The sequence below is a fragment of the Crocodylus porosus genome, unplaced genomic scaffold, assembly GCF_001723895.1.
Source record: "Crocodylus porosus isolate Cpor-Errol unplaced genomic scaffold, CroPor_comp1, whole genome shotgun sequence".
Lineage (NCBI taxonomy): Eukaryota > Metazoa > Chordata > Crocodylia > Crocodylidae > Crocodylus > Crocodylus porosus.
In genome coordinates this window covers 154,507,410-154,525,354 of record NW_017728906.1, presented here as the reverse complement: position 1 = coordinate 154,525,354, position 17,945 = coordinate 154,507,410, and the positions used below count along the sequence as shown (strand labels likewise).

The window sequence follows — 17,945 nt, the reverse complement described above, 5'->3', positions numbered from 1 at the left end:
CCGGCCGCGGCGGCGCTGACATCAACATGGCCGCCATGTTGGCGGCGCGGAGCGCGAGCCGCAAGGCACTGTGGGGGATCCGGCGCGAGTTGCGAGAAGTGACAGCGACTCCTCGCTCGCTCCGCGCGCGGCTGGGGGGGGGGCTCCCCTCCCCTCCCCTCTGCCCCACTGCCCCCCACGGGGCGGGGTGGGGGTAGTGCCCTCTTGGCATCTCGCAGGGTGCCCTGGGGAGCACTCGCCTTGTCCCCAGAGGGAGCCCCCCCCCCCCGGGTGGTGGGAGCCTGTGTGAGGAAGGGCAATCCCAGCCCCCTGCTGCCCCGGATAAACCCCTCTTTCACCTTTCTCTTTTCAGGCCGGATGGAAAGAAAACCACGCAACGTTTATGAGCGAGCTGAAAAACTTGCAGGCTGAAGGACTGACAACTCTTGGCCAGTCCCTCAGGACCGCTTTTGATTTATTAAACTTAAATAGATTAGTAACTGGCATAGACAACTATGGGCAGGTAGGTTGACGGTTAATAGGGGGAACACCTAAAGGAAAAAACCCAAAAAAACCAAAATCCAGCCCTGGAGCTTTCACAAAACCACACGGGATTCATTGACCGAAATGATCTTCCTTCATGACACTACAGTTGAAAGCATTTGGGGTTACTTTGAAAGAACCATTCAGCCATCAGGGAAGCCCCAAGCAGGATGTAGTTTTTACCCAACTTCAGTTTGGTTTTTCCTTAATAGTTGTAAACATTTCTTCAGGTTTTGAACACTAACGTTACCTTTCGAAGCCTTCATTTTTTTTTTTCCAGTTACCATGACTGTCAGTTTTCTTTTACATTTGTCAGGAACCAGGTAATTAAACCTTTGTTTCAGGGCAACAGCTGACTTGCCACCAGGCTCATGAAAGGAGGAAGCATCTTCATATACAGTGCTGTGCCATCAGTTGGGTTGCACTTTGGGAGTTTAACTTTTCTCTGAAGTGTTATTGCTGCAGAGGTCACAAATATTAGGCTAATTGGAACAGAGATTTAATCTTGTGTATCAGATTTTGTCGTCTGTCTTAGCATATTCCTTCACTTCCGTTGTACACCACCAGATCATTCAGTTTCTGACCCTTGTTATAAGAGCCACAAGAAGTTCTACACGCCCTATTACGCTGTATTGGAGCACAATACTATGTTCCTTCTCGCAAGTTGAGCATGTGCTACGGGAAGTGTTCAGTTCCTGTTTAGCCTAGAGCATAAGGTCTTAGGAATATGAAACAAACCATAGGTTTGTTTAGCATAGTAGTGAATAGCAAACCTGATCATTTGAGAAGGCATATTAATTGTATATTTTGTACTTGAGACATGTTATCTCACATTTCCTCTCCTGGTTTCCTCTTGTGATGTAACCCTCCTTCTAATGGCAAAGGAATGGTTGCTGCTTCTTGTTGGTCAACTGGAGTACTAAAGTGACATCAGGTGTTTTACAGAGAAATTCTAAATCTGAATATACAGTTTCTTCAGTGTCATGTTCCTCTTGCCTAGGAGGGGGATTTAGATTTCTCGTGTTGCATTACCACTTGATGAAAGTCACCCTCAATATTTTTTTGAATGCAAATAGGTTAGTGAAACTTTGAAATGCACTATTTTCCCATACAGAGCTACTCTTTTAAATCTATTAACATGTGTGCATATTCACCTGTTTTTCTTCTTCCTTACATCCCTGTGTCAGTTGAATTAGCTCAGGGGTGTCAAAGATATGGCCCTCTGGGTAGATATGGCCTGTGGTGCTGCCCATGGAGTGGACCCACATGTTTCATACAGCATGTGTTGAATTGGATCCATGCACTACATGTGGGTCCTGGGCCAGCACAGGCTGCATGTGGGGCTGGGGTTGGCCCGCGCTGCATGCAGCATGTGGGGTTGGTCCAGGGTGTGCTGTATACAGTGCCTACACCATTGTGGAGCTGGTCTGTGGGCCCCATCTGGCCTGTAGGCTGACGCCATGCCAGTTATTTGGCCTGCAAACTGGCCCTGTTCCAGTTCATCTGGCCCATGGGGCCTGATGAGTTTGATACCTCTGGCTTAGTCTTATGATGTTGTCACAAAAAATTGCTATTCCAGGCATAAAACACTAGAAGCCCACTTTGTACTGTGGGTGTTGATGGAAACGGATGATGCTCACCTGTTCTTTTACTTATTCTGAGTGAGCCAGCCAGCTTAGGGTTTCTTTTTTTCACTCAAATGGGCAGGTGAATTGATGTTCCCATTGGCTGGTTGTTGTTATGAAGCAGTGCTTCTTGTCCATTGATAATATTAAGTTGTTTTCATTTGTGGTGGGTCAGACCTGTCCGTAGTTCTTTGATTGCAAGTCTTTCCAAGCTTGCTTATTTTACAAACTTCTTCAACCACTGCTACCTCTTCCAGACGTTGCAGAGTTGGGGAAAGGTTTCTGGGGTACAAATGTTTGTGTATGTGATTAAACAAATGTTTCTTAAATTAAACATCCTTTGAATGTGTGCTCATATGTGTGTGCACACACATATACACGGATGACAAAGGATGCTTAAACTTAGGAAACGTTTGTTTAATCACTAATAATATAGTGATATGTTTGGCAAATGCTACATCCTGGGCTGCTAAGGGCTTCCATTTCATAGATTTCATAGACATTAGGGCTAGAAGGAAACCTCACAAGGTCATTGGCTCCAGCCCTGCCCGCCCAAGGGTCAGGAAGTCTGCTGGGGTCAAATGATCCCAGCAAGATAAGCATCCAAATGTGCCTTAAAGGTATCCAAAGTAGGTGCTTGCACCACTTCTGTGGGGATTCTATTCCAGACTTTAGAAACTCAGTTGATAAACAATTTTTTCCTTACATCCAGTCTAAAACAGTCTTCCTGGAGTTTGTGACTTAGACTTTGTCTTCCCTTGTGAACAGACATTCCTGGTGAACAGACATTCTCCCAGTTCCTGATGCACACCCCTAATGTATAGGCTGCCACCAAGTTCCCCCTGAGCCTTTGCTTTTCTAAGCCAAAGAGTCCCACATGTCTCAGCCTTTCCTCAAAAGACTTGTTTTCCTGACCTCTGTTCATGCACGTGGCTCTCGTCTGGACTCTCGAGCTTCTTCACATCCTTCCTAAAGTGCAGAGCCCAGAACTGAATGCAGTACTCTTAACTGCAGCCTCACCAAGGCCATGTACAGGAGGAGGATGACTTCCTGGGTCTTGCTTGAGACGGATTGATAGATGCAAGCCAGGGTTTTGTTTGCTTTGCCGGCTTCAGCATCACATTGGTGGCTCATGTTCATCTTGTGGTCAATCGTGACCCCCCAAGTCCCTTTCAGTGATGGTGCTAGCAAGCGTAGCGCTGCCACGCCTATAAGTGCAATGTGGATTCCCACCCCACAGAGTGGAGCACCATGCATGTCTAGTGTTGAATGCCATCAGGTTTTGGTCCAGCCACCTTGCAAGCCTGTTCAGGTCAGCCTGAATTGCCAGCCTATCCTCTAGTGTGACACTTCCCCATAGTTTAGTGTCATCAGCAAATTTAGCACCCCAGATCAAACCAGCACTTTATCGTAAGTTAAACTAAATTTTAAGAGGCTTTTTAATTTCACTGCAATCCATTCTTTTGAGCATTAAGGGAAGGGAATTGGTCCTTTAAATTCACGTTGGCTTGTTACAATGCAAACAATACTCATCAACTGACATCAGAAATGGGAAGTCCACTTTTAATTGCCTCTTCTGAAAAGAAACATTGAAATTTATGTACTCTAAAGGATTGGGAAGAATTCAGAATAATAAAAGAATATTCAAAACATTCACCTACTCTTAAAATACTGGAGACTACACTTTGCTACTAAATGCAGTAGCATATGCTTACCTAAGTTTTATTAAACAAACCACTTTGGCAGGGGGAAACATCTCCTGAGACCACTGTATACCTCAGCTAATCTTATTTAAAGAATTAAAATAAGCAGATGGAGGCATATGAACAGCTACGCTTTCTGAGGGTGGAAGGGTAATTGTACAACTATAAGATTTGGGAGATATTAGAGACAGTATTACAAGCAGTGCAAATGAAGCAGTTTGAGAAAATTGTATCTGACTCTCATCTACTCTTGAAAGTATTTTTGTCCTGGTGGATTGTCAAGCTTCTAAAACTTGGTTTGATTTGTTCTAAAATTCAAATATTTGAAAATATTCCTTTTAGACATACTAATGATCAGACTTGTTCCTAAGTTGGTGTGACTCAATTTGGTCAAACCAGCCAACTGTAAGACAATGCTTCCCTGCTTCTTTTAAATTGTTTATCGAAATGTAAGGGCCACACGTTATGCCTGACATCTTTTGAACTCATCCGAATTCTCCATCAGCAGACTTTCTGGATGAGAATAATGGCTGAAAGGGCATTCTAAAACTAAGGTAGAAGAAAACTCGTAATGCATATTTCTTTGTGGCATCTTTGTTCATGGCTTTTAATACAAACATTCCTAGTTATTAAATGAATTTAGGAGTACATTTATAATCATTCATAAATATATTGACTGTCATGAACACCATGTGCCACTGGAGACTGGGGAGCATGGTGAGCTGCAGGCGGCAGGAGCGTGGTGGCAGTGGCAAGCAGCAGGAAGCTGCGGAGCTGTCGCCAGTGGGGGGTGAGGTGGGGTGAGTGCTGACCAGCAGTTGGCAACTGCCTGCAGATGCCACTGGCAGTGTCAGCCAGTGGCGATTGCAGACCACATGCTAATGCTGAGAGGGGAAGCAGGGGGTGATAAGCGGCGACTGCTTTGCCTTTTCTCGGAGGTGCACCACCTACGCATCACCAATGTTGACTCTTTCTATTATTAGTTATACAGATATAGTAAACGATCGTAACAGTTAACATTAAAATTTTAAAGGCGCAGTGCACCTACTTTTTAAACTTATTTTTTCTTCGCAAAAGCCTTTAGAGAGAAGACAAAATCTCACTTATAGAGACATTAAAACATCTTTATGAAGTTATGCTACTGAAATCAGTCTACTAGAAACTTGATTTTTTTAAAAGTTTTATTATGCGAGCAGAGTAAAACAGACCAGAGGAGAAAAATACTTAATTACATTTTTCAGTTATATTAATTACAGGTTTAGCTTGCCTTTTACTGTAGTTTCAGGTTTTCAGCCAAATGTGGAGTTTTCAAGCTGACTACGTCCCTTTAATGTTTGTAACCAATGTTTTCCATTGGATGAGCTCTATATAACCTTTGCTTGGTACTAGAATTATTTACAAATTCTTAATATTCTGTTCTACGTGTACTTCACGGATTTTTAGTAGACAATTTTTTATTAATTTTATAAGGATAGTGATAGTCTCTTGAGTCGGCTAAAAATGGTCATAAGTACCATATCAATGGATCTTTACTCTGTAAGTTTCAGTGACCAGGCCCAGGTGGGGGTCAGGGGGATGTAGTTAAATAAGAAAACAGTTTAAATACATAGCCTTTAAATTCCCTGGTCTCTTATATCACTTTTTGTAACTTCCTTAACTTGCTTTATACTTGGCAAATTGAACTATTTTACAATATTTTCTCTTTTCTTCATCCATTACTGAAATGCTAGGCCTTTTACTAGTGGATTTCATTCTTTGATTATACAATAGTGAGAATAATGGGTTTCTTACTGTGGTTAGATGAAATGGTTACCAGCAAACTAAATATTGTCCTGAATGAAAATGTAGTTAATAGTAGGGTTTATATTACTAGAATTGCATCTGAAATTGTCACTAATGCTGCCAGAAAACATAGATAACACAACAGAAATGCATAGTAAGTACAAGTGGCCGATTTTAAATAAGTAATTGTACAGATTGCAACAGTTGACCTTGGTAACAAAACCAGAAACAGCTGAGGCCACAAGTTTTACAAAATATGCATCACTGAAATGGCAATTGTTAATATATAGAAAGATGAAAACAAAGTAGTACTGCATGATTTAATTGGATAGACCTGTTTGAACTAAAACTCTTGAGTCTGTGCAACCGGGCACATACTTTGCCCACTGTTAGTTCCGTAGTGACGTTTTTCCTTCATTTTTTTTTCCCACTGCCAGCTCAAGTGAAATGAATTGAGGGTTAAGAGAAAATGTATTTATTTGAACCAGCATTTTCAGAGAAGTACTAAGGCAGCAGCCTTTCAAGTTATTTCATGTAATAACCATTTTTCCCCTTCAAAATTTTCTCCAGGGAGAAATTTCCTTTAATGTTTTGGATAGAAACTGCTGTTATCAGAACACCAACATGTTATCTCTGTAGAGATACCTGTCTTTTAATTATGCTGCTGAAGAATGTGGCTGATACAGTGAAACTGACTCATGAGAAATGAACTCAACTTGATGAAGAGACTTAATGTAACAAAGCATGCTCTAAATTACAGATTTCTAAAAGATCATTCCCTTATAAGGAAAGTGGACTGTTTTTAGACTTGAAAGGGTTTCTCCACAGTGAATAACATTTTCCTGAGATTTATATTTCTTTTCTCTCACTGATACTCAGTATTGATACACTGCTCAATATTCCTACTCTTAGGAAAAGTCATGATTTTTTCCCCCCAATGCATTTTAAGTACTTATAAATACATGGGCAAGAAACCTTGAAACCAAAATAAAACTTTCATTTTAAATACATAAAGGATATCTTGAACCAGTCTAAAATAAGATAAGGGTGGGAAAGAGCTTTGCTTCTGTTTTTATAGTTGAGACGTTTTCTGCATACAGTAGGATTTTTTTAAACATCTTGCTCTATCCAGAGCTTTTAATCAATTTGCCTGCTACTCTTAAGAAGCCTTACTTTAGGTTGATTTCTACTCCCCTTTCCCTTCTCCCCTGCACACCTCCCCCAAATACTGATGCATTTTATGTTTAAAGCTGTTTGTCGAAGCAGCAGAAATTTTTATTTGTTGTGTTCATTTGTGTATTCACACAAAGCTTACTCTGCATTGGTCAGCAGATGATCACTATAATTTTAATGTATTTAAACTATAAGTAATCTATGTAGCACATATAAAGGAGAGGTCACTTGCTTTTGCTTGTGGAAGGACTAACAATTCGGACCCAGAAGCGGTCATTCACTGTCCTATGGTAGCCTGTGGTGCCTCATTTTGCGGTCCCTAAGTGACAAATTCATAACCTTACTAGGTAATTGAGCATGTCACAACACATGTTACTTGGGCAAAGTGAATTTGTATAGATATAATTACACTTGATCTTAGAATCTTTTTAGTGAGAATGTTAGCATTGCATGCATTGCATTTTACATTAATTTCCATAAATCATATAGCCACAATAATTACAGATCTGTAATTATCATTTTTTAATTGGAGGGTAGTTTCTGTTCTGGCACAAACGGATTCTGGCTAGATGTCCTTGAAGCTACTCAACTGCTTGAATGTATGGAAGGTATATTTTATGGACTCATGCCCTGATATATCAGGTGATGTTGAATTCATGAAAATTTTGGGAATAGGCTAAGAGCTTAGCCATCTTTACTTACAATTCCTTCCTTACAAAAAATTAAATCCTTAAAGTATAAGTCTTATCTTTGTATTTCAGGGGAAAATAGTTCACAATAATGACACTGCACACATCCAAATTTGGAACCGAAGCTTAGATGAGTATTTCCTGCCTTGTCATACTGGCACTGCTGCATAGTTATTTTTTTTAAGGCAGTGGTTTGAACTTATCAAACTACATTCTCTCCTTTTCTGCCTTTTAACCAAACCTATTTGAAGCAGCCCTAGAACACACTGGGGAGAACTTCATCCAGTAGGAGGCATGAGCCCTACAGTGTTAAGTTTGTTTATGGTAAAGCTAACAAAAAAAGGGGGAGGCGGGAGCAGGGCTGAATGCAAACAGTAGGTATGCTAGAAAGTTCTGTTCTTCAGTCATACTGCAATTGAAGCATGCTGTGAAATAGTTTTCATGTAAGCTCATCTAGGCCCTGCTATCTCAGTGGCTGATTCTTGACCTTTTCGAAAAATTTGAGAAGTTGGAATCTTTGTCTCTATATCTCCATATTGGGTGATATATTTAAAGACTGAGCTTAAGCATTTTGCCTCCAAATATAAAGGGATTTGACTTGAATAATTCTATGCTCTTATCTCTTAAGGATGCCATTTTTTCCACTATTTCCAGGGGAAGGTATAGATTTTCAGATAATTTTGTTCTGTGTTAATCTTCAGTAGTATATGCCACTCAGATCATTGCAAGAAAACATGCCTACTTTCTGATCTCTACGAGTCTGGGCTTAACTCTTGCTCCCATATTTGTGACCTCTCTTGCTCTGCAATGAATGAATGTCTGAAGTAGAAGCTAGTTCTTGCAATGTGTTCGTGTATTTTTGTCTCACTTGTCTATCGAGGAATCAAAATATATTTTATTTTAAAGGAAAGTAAAAAGTATGGTCATCTTTGTAAGTAAGCTTGTACAAAGTGTAACTATTTATCACTATACAAAACATTCCTATTGGCCTTTTCCATTAGTGCAGGGATGTCAAATGTGTGACCCATGGGCCACATCTCTGGCTTGCACAGCTTCATTTTCTGGCCTGTCGAGCTCTCAACTGTGCCCTGTTTGCTGTTGCCACTTGCCCTGATGTTGTTCTGCCACAATGTCTAGCTCTGGCCTGTGAGGAGTACTGCAGTCTGGATGTGACCAGGAGGGCCTGGTTTGATACACCTGCACTGATATTAAAGGAGAAGATTTTTCTTTTTTTAATTTCAGAGACTTCTTGGTATTCAAACATCAGAGAGACTCTGGCTATCTTCATTCTTCAGATACTTGATTTAATTTAAAAGTCCCCTGTAATTTGGGATGTTTTTGTATCCTGTCTAGTGATAGAGCTAGGAGATAATATTTTTTGAGGTCTGCATTTTTTTATTTTTTTTTTTAGTGTTTTCATGATTATGATAGTTCTTTCTCTTTGACTTTTTTTCCACTTACTCGAGACTTGCTCAGAAGGTATTCCAACTCAGTATTGAGTTTTCATTGTAAACTGCTGATTCCTTCTTTTGGGGGCCAAGGGTAGCTGCTGTTGGGTCACATTTTAGATCTTTCCTGCATGGCTGGTCAGTTGAAACTGTTACTGTTGAAGAGCAACACAAACACTTCTCATGAACACCTGGGAATTCAACATTTCACCCCCCTTTTTTGTGTGTAAAAGATGACTTCCTACCACATTTTCTATTTGAATACTATTAGGAATAGGGAAAAATGCAGTGTGTTGCATTTCACATAGTCCTATATTTGTGCTTCCTAATAGAGGAGCACATTTTTTATAGGAACACCTTTCCAGTTCAGACTTTTGCCTTTTAGCTTTGTTATTGGGACATGTTTTCAAGCTGTTTTCAGCCATTGTTCTGGTATTTATGCAACCTTTAGGAATGCATATTGTTTGAACTTCCAGTTTTGATAACTGGATGGTCCAGGATCCTATCAAGCTATGCATGTTATATTCTCTGACTTGAGAATGATGGAGTTAGTTTAAGTTTTCAAAACCTGAGTCAGTTTTCTACCAGATTTGATGCATTCATTTTTATGGTAGGGGAGGGAGGAAGGAAAGGTGGTTTTGAAATAGAGGCCATTTCTACAAGTGTTTAGAGCAAATCTTTACAGTCAGTACTTAGTTTAAAGGTAGCTTAGCTTAGCAACTGTTCAGTTATTGTTCCTCACCTGTGCTTTGTTTAGTATTTTGAAATAAGTGTGTTCCAGTTATGCATACTGGATAAGTGTACATTTGCTTAATGGCATAACACCATGCCAATCCAAGCTTCTTGTTGTTTATAATGTAATTTCTGTTACCTGTATATTGGTTAAGTGCATAACTTTTTAAAGTTCACAGCATCTTTCAGCCCAGCTGTTTACTTTGTAACTTAATTGTCATTGGTTTTACTTTGTTACATGAGAGTCACACTAACTGTAGCTGTAGCTGTCAACTTTGTAACTAAGTGTACTTCATTTAACTGCACCAGAAATAGTGAAGGGGAAGCACTTGTCAAAGGGCTGCTACTGGAACCCTTTTGGGTAAGAGGAGCTAGTCATTTTCATAGCTGCTCTTTCTCCTCATTTTTAAGTTGATTAATAGCAATTTGGATGGTGACTATTAGAAGCCTTGAAAATAAGAGGTGGCAAGGAAAAACTAGTCAGTGTCAGGGCTGCTAGCAAACTGCTCTGAAAATGCTGTAAACAGTGCTTGTTAACAAAGTGCTGTCAACGCAGTGGTATTAACAGTCTCTAAACTGACAAATTCTTGTCATTTTTAAGGCTTTTAATAGCAGCCTGGTAACTTGAAAACAAGAGCTAGTCAGTTTAGGGTCTACTCATACCATACCATTGACAGTGTTGTGTACTCAATGACTATTGTCAGTGCTTTAGCATTAGGAGTTCTGAAACAGCGTCCCCTAATTATCAAGGCTTCTATTGGCAGTCCTGACAGTGACTGCTAGAAGCCTTGAGAATTAAGAGAGCTAGGCATTTTGGGGATGCTAATATTGCAGCATCACAAACGGCATTCCTTAGGCACAACATCAGTACTGTGGTTTTCGCAGTCCTGGAACTGACTTGCTCTCTTCATTTTTTTTAAGGGTTGTAATAGTTTTGGATTTAATTGCCATTACTACAGGAGTGACAATGCCATGTACCTAATGAGCCTTGATTACTTAGGTTTATAGATTCATAGACGCTAGGGCTGGAAGGGACCTTGGAAGATCACTGAGTCCAGCCTCCAGACCCAGGGGCAGGAAGTCAGCAGGAATCATAGGATCCCAGCAAGATAAACATCCAGTTTACTCTTGAAGGTGTTCAAAGTAGGTGCTTGAACCACCTCTGGCAGCAGTCTATTCCAAACCTTGGGACTCGGACAGTAAAGAAGTTCTTCCTTATGTCCAGCCTGAAATAGTCATGGAAGGAGTTTGTGACTGTTCGACTTTGTCATCCCTTGGGGCACTCTGGTGAACAGATGTTCCCCCAGCTCCTGGTGAGCACCCATGATAAACTTATAGGTGGCCACCAGGTCTCCCCTGAGCCTGCACTTTTCCAGGCTGAAGAGTCCCATGGCTCTCAGGCTCTCTTCATAAGGTCTGTTTTCCTGACCTCTGATCATGTGCGTGGCTCTCCTCTGCATTCTCTCAAGCTTCTCCACATCCTTTTTGAATTGTGGAGCCCAAAATTGGATGCAATACTTCAGCTGTGGCCTCACCAAGGCAGAGTACAACAGGAGAATGACATCCTGGGATTTGCTTGAGAAGCATCTGTAAATACAAGCCAGTGTTTTGCTCACTTTACTAGCCCTAGCATCACATTGCAGGCTCATGTTCATCTGGGCAGTCACGACCCCCAAGTCCCTTTCGTCCGTAGTGCTAACCAGCATAGCACTGCCGAGCCTATAAGCATGCTGCAGATTTTTCCTCCCAAGGTGGAGAACCATGCATTTTTCAGTGTTAAACACCATCAGGTTCTCATCTGCCCATTTTTCCAGAGCCTGTCGAGGTCTGCCTGGATCACCTTTCTGTCCTCAGGTGTGGAGGCTTTATCCCATAGTTTGGTGCCAGCGAACTTGGCCAGTCCGCTCCCGACACCAATGTCTGCATCATTAATGAAGATGTTAAATAGTATAGGCCCTAGGACAGAGCCTTGAGGGACCCCACTGGTCACAGTGCACCAAGACTATTGACTTCTGTCAGCCGCCACCCTCTGGGTCCTACCACAGAGTCAATTCCCCAGCAAGCGGATCATGGTGCGGCCGAGGCCTCAGTTAGCCAGTTTTGCCAATAGGTGATAGTGGGATACCAGATTGAAGGGTTTTTTAAAGTCAAGATATATGACATCAATCAATTCTCCCTTGTCCAGGTGATAGGTCACCTGGTTGTAAAAGAAAATGAGATTGGCCAAGCAAGACCTCATTTCCTGTTGCTTGGAAACTCGCATGTTCTGGGTAAGTGCATAGCTTTTCTTCTGTCTCAGCTATGCACTTAAATGAAGTAGACTGTACACATCATTGACTTATGCAGTTATGATGTAAACAATCTGATAGTCATTTTCCTGTTATGTATTCTCCAGTGAAAGGGCATAGACTTTCAGATTTCTCATTCTCCGCCAGATTCAAATTGGAATGGATTCAGGTCTTTCCTCTGAACTTGGCCCCTGACTGGATTAGGTCTTTACATTTTGTATTGCTTGTTTCCATGTTTAAGTACTGGGCCCCCATTACCATTTCTCAGTGTTAATGTATTTATCCTCACAACATCCTTGGGAGACAGGGATGTAGTATTTTGCTGGCAGTAAATTGAAGTGCTGCCTCAGTAGAGCTTAGTGGTCCCACATGCAGGAACACGCTAATGTAGCTATCCCTCTTCCAGTTTGGGAGCTAGTACATACATTATTTGCATGGTGTGTTGTACTGTGGTATTGTGCTGTGCCACATAACGGAAACAACTTGCCTCAGGTTGCATAAGTCTGTAATGGAGCAGAGACTTGAACTTGGGTTATCAGAGAACTATTTTAGTGTCCCAAATTTAAGTATTCCAAATAGGTGGAACATTTCAAATGGCATGAGATATGTATGCTAATTTTAATAGGATTAATACATACTCATTATTGGGACCTGGGTACCAAGATTTTCTTACTTAAAGTAAAATGCATGGGGAAAAATATTTGTCAGATATTGGTTCTGTCTACTCCAAGACAGAGCTTCTAAAATGGGATGTTGTACATGGATCTGGCAGAGCAGCATTAAGCAAATCTCTCTTTCTAATACCCTTCTAACCAACAGTTACATGGCTTTAGTATCTATATAGTTTTTTAAATTAATTTATGCCATATTTTCTGCTAGCACAACTCTGTCCTACTTACTAGTACAGCTTCTGAATATTTCAAAAACATACAGGTTAAAACATGATTTTCCATACCAAAAACAACATATTTGGCTTAGTCCTGACAAGGCCTCATACTTTTACTGGAGTAATCAAACTTCATGGTTTTCTGTGTTCAGCTAAGCCATCCTCAATATACAGTATTTCACAAGTACCTCCGCCCATTACAGGTTTTTGTGCCTACTGCTAGAGATAGGTGACTAATTTTGGCCTGGTCATCTATGTAACTCCTATGAATCAGTCTGAATGTCCTCTGCAGTAAGTGAACAAGTATCCTTGTAATCAAGGTGTTATATGAAACTTAACAAAGACACTTTTTATACAACTGAGGTATTTTAAGAAACTTATCTTATTCTTCATGTAAATTAAAATTCACTTTCTAAATGAATGAATGGATGTATGAATGAATGAATATTACATAGAAGCATCTCCTTTTTTCTGCTCACAAGTTTTGGTTTAGGATCAATACATGTGCTATATGTAATTCAGATTCTATCTGAAAGACCTGGGAAGAGTTACAGAAAATGGAGGTTATGATGGAGACTAGCTATTAGCATACATTCACTTCCTTAAAGGCCTTGCATGCTGCAAGATGCATTCCTTGTCTTCCATGAATGACAGTATTATGTAACTACATTTTAATGGTAACAATACCTGAAATGGAGTTCCAGTAATTAAAAAAAAAAAAAAAAAAAAAGACTGGATTGTTAAGTAGAATATTATTGGAGCAGGGGACAGTCTAAGTCTTAAATAAATATATCTGTCTAATATATTTATATTATATAAAATGTAATTATCAAACTATTTAAAATATATCTGTTTGATAAAATAATCAAAGTATAGTATCTTCTCTGATTTGCTTGTGTATCCCTTCATGCCTCCTCCTTTCCTACATCCAGTCCCTGTTACTGCTGCTAGAGTGGATAGTTGGAGCATAGCCTGCCTTATTTGTGTAGATTAAGAAGGATATGACACTTTACATATTTTTACTCCTTCACCTTGCAACCATGAATTAATTCAGCTGCACAATACTGTTACGAGGGGAACTGTATCACAGTTTTATAGGTTAGGAAACCCAGGATCAATTCCTAGGTGTGCTGGAGGGTGCAACATTGAGCATGTCATTGTGTTCCTCAGTTTCCTAATTTCCAACCCTACACCTTAACTGTATCTATTTTTTCTGCAGTTCAGACTGCTTCATTGATTTCTATCAGTTCAGCTGACTTACACATTTTGCCACTATATTCTAGTAGCATTGTTTAAAGTAATTTTGTTCATACCATATTTATTCAATGGATAAGGTGATACTGACTTCACAGTTGAGTTGTTTATATGTCTTTTAAAAAAATCACAGATAATCTGTTTTGTTACTGCAGGTAAAGGATAAGGGAACATATTCTTATTTTCTGTTTGCTTTCCATCGTGTGCTGTTGCATTTTAACATGTACCGAAATATAGGAAGCATATCATCCCCCGGAAACACAAAAGCTGTGGTAATTAAAAATCCAATTCAAAGCCCAATGAGACCTATTTTCCCCACCTCCCACATGTGCCCCCCACCAATTTGGATTAAGCCTTTTCTAAACAGAAGATGTGACCAAAGCCAGTGTTAGAATCCAAATTCTTTGGAACAGGCTATAAGGGTTAAGCTGCTGTTTGAGGGGAGGATTGTATTTTTGCATTTATCACGTTTTCTAAGTAGTTTATTTAGAAACTAAGTAGAACATTTACCATTTTTCATGTCTTGTAACACATAATTATCAGTATGTGTAGCTATACTTTTAAGATCTGGTAGTCCATGTGTCAAAATGATTGTACTAGCATATGTTTAGGGGCTTTCTTGTTAATCCATAAGTGACTGGTGATAGGTGTTTTTCCCTATGGCATGTTAGTAAGCAGGAATCAGTGCTATCAATGACCAGCTGTAAAGTTAATACAGGGTTGCCCTTTTATTGTATACTTATTGGCTAATTTCAAATACCTTTTAAAACTCATGGTGATTTGACTTAGAAAAAGCTAGTGAGACAACATCTATTAAAATATTATCAATAACTTTCTAATTGAGACAAACTTTTTAGGGCAAACCAGTGTTATATTCTGCTTTTTTTTAGATAATTCGGTAAAATAAAGTAGTCTCTACAAAGATTTGCAGATGAAAAATGGTTAATTATTATTGGGTTGTTTTCATTATACTTTTCTAAGTTGATTTACGCTCTTACCTTTCTTAACGATTACTTGAAGTGCATCATCACAAATTTTCAAGGAGTAAATTACAACTTGCAATTTATTAAGGATGTAGTTTTAATATAGGATGTGTTAAAGTTCATTGTCCAAGAAGTTAAAATCATTTGCAGGATCTGCTAGCTGGAACTTATCTAATTTGTTTTGTTTACCTTTCATCTGTTTGGTTTTTTCGTAGAGATGATGCTTTCAAAGACTGTCTGTAATTTGGGAGGACAAGTCCTGTTGATTTCTGATGAGACTTGTACTCCAAAGTCACTTTATATGTTAGGTGGCCAGCTGTGTTAGTCTGAAGTTAAGCATAAATTTAGGGTAGGTTGGTACCTTAAAAATTAACTGGTTGTATAGGCACAAACTTTCAAAGGAAACAAAGTACTTTGTCCAATGCTAGAAATGGATTGCACTTTTTAACATATGGCAACTATGTCCTTATGCCAAAAATTAGTTACTAAGCTGTTAGTTGTATAGTTCAGGGTGAGTATAGTGTGAGAGTAATTATCTATATGGCTCATGCAATTAAAAGTTCACATAAAGAAAAAGAAATTAAGTTAAAGATAACCTGTAAAGGAATTTTTGAAAACTATTTGGGGATTTGTTTTGTTTCTTTATAGTGTGTTTAGACAGTATTTTGTTTTTTGTTTTTTTAAGGAATATGTTATTAGGAATGTCTAATAGTCTTCCTTGTTTTTGCTACAGGATGTCTGGGGTGGGGTAGGGTCTGAGGAAATACAAATTTTCATGAATTGAGTGGCGGGGAGATCTTGTGACCCAAATGTGTCTGGTATTGATGTTAAAAACACTACTAACAAAGCAGTTTTTAACAGTGAAAATATGAAATAATCCTAATCTTATTTTTTGTTGTTTTCAGTCTTATAATCATGATTTCACTGCATCTTCAATTGCTGTAGTTTAGTTAGAAGTATGAGGTGATCTGTTTTCGGGCCCTGCCAACACTTTAGTATTCCTTTTGTTTAAATTTAACAAGTTTATTAATGTACTTTATCAAAAGGATCAAAACATGGGGTCATAAAATACATAAATTATGTGGGGTACTGTTTGACTTGTGAATGCTTCTCAGAACAGTAGTTGGAGGGTGCAAAAATATTTTCATCAAACACTTTCATTTCCTTAAAATGAAAGTCTTATGCTGTACATGCTGTGGGTACAGCTGTTTTCTGATGATGTGTATAGTTTAATATAGAACTAGAGTAATTTAAATTCTGCTACTCTGACTGATGTATGTTAATTTTGACCTGGGATTATCAGAATTTTCATGTTATCTGCATTCTTGGAGCATCCCCTGGGTTATAACACTGATACAGAACTGTATCAAAATCTGTGTACGATTTTGATTGTGGCAGTCAAAATTATATACAGAGAGCAAGCTACAGATTTTAATCATAAGATTGTTTATAACATTTAGTGGTTTTGGCATGTATGTGTATACTTTATCTGTTGCTATATTGTATAGTTATAGTTTTTACTATACTTTCTAGAAGCTTTGAGGCTTTTCCACCATCTAATTTTTTATTTTAATTTATTCTAACCTTTTGGTAATGTTTGAGGGATGTTATAGCTATTATAGTTCAGAAGTATACAAGAGGCAAAGATTTATTAGGATGATATCTTTTGTCTCCCTCACTGCAGTTGGTCCAGTAAATTTAAGAAGACTTTCCACTGGTTAGATTCTGTACATGGAAAACTAACTGCATAATTGGGATGGAGTTAGACAAACTCTCAAATGCAAGACATTCTTCTTCAGGTCTGAGGAGTAAAAGCCAGCACGGCATTTGAAAGTTTTTCTAACTTTCCCAGTTACGCAGTTGATTAAGTAAAAGATACCACCCTAAGAAATCCTTGCTTCTAATAATATTGACAGTATCTAGATTGTATTTAAGAATGACTAAACAGCCTAGTCATTAAATTAATTTTGTATAAGCAGACAATCTGGTTATACAAAATAAATTTAAACTATTGGAGTACACTTTCCAGTAGGATGCAAAATTGCAGCTATGTAACAGGGCTCAGTAATCTCCTAGAGCAGTTCAGAATAAAAAAGTAAACCTTGCTGTATGTCATTGACACAGGGTAATTTTTAGCAGGGAAAAATGTGTTGGCTGAAATAATTTTACAAGGATACTAGGATGAGCTTTGTCACTGCATTTCTCTATGGCCTTCCTGGAAGCTGAGACAGGTTGTATTACTCAATACTATGGGTTTGCTTGCAATTTGGGATATTAATTTAACTTCAAATAATACATTAGATTCCCAATGCCAAATTTACTTCCTGTACATGCTTTGAGATCTGTGGATGAGAAGTACTGCGTATGTGCAAAATATGCCCGTAGTTCAGTTGTTCCTTGTTTTCTTCTGAACTGTACTGCCTATAGATACATTTTATTGAAGTGTCCACCCTGTGCTGATGAGCTATAACTACATAACAAAATACTGGGGTGATGTATTTTTCACTTGATTCTTGTGGGTTTAAAGATGAATTGTTCTCCAGTATACTACTTATGCCAAACTTCAGTTAAGAAATATTGCCTTTAGAAGATAAAACTAGAATGAAAGTTCTAACACTCCTAATCACAGCCTGTGCAGGATTTACTAACTTCAAAGTACACTACTGTATTTACTTGAATCTAAGGCACAGGTTTCCCCTCTAGTCAGCATTCTGGCAGGGGGTGGGGGTATGGAAATACCATCTTGGATTTGAGTACCAATTCAGGTCAGGTGGCAGCTCAACTCTGGTTTTGGTCAACTGGGGGCTGAAGCTGGAGCTGAACTACTGCCTGTCCCAGGTTGGATTGGCTCATTTGGCAG

General features: G+C 39.1%; 1 protein-coding gene across 1 annotated transcript in view; it reads left to right on the top strand.

Annotated features, from left to right (window-relative positions):
• Window positions 1–48: 48 nt before the first annotated feature.
• The window catches only part of INTS6 (integrator complex subunit 6), a 63,660-nt gene continuing 45,763 nt past the window's right edge, over window positions 49–17,945 (top strand). Inside the window, exons 1-2 of the mRNA XM_019529978.1 lie at window positions 49–70; window positions 353–502. Coding sequence (XP_019385523.1) covers window positions 383–502 — 120 coding nt within the window. The 5' untranslated portion in view covers window positions 49–70; window positions 353–382. The remainder of the gene's footprint in view (window positions 71–352; window positions 503–17,945) is intronic.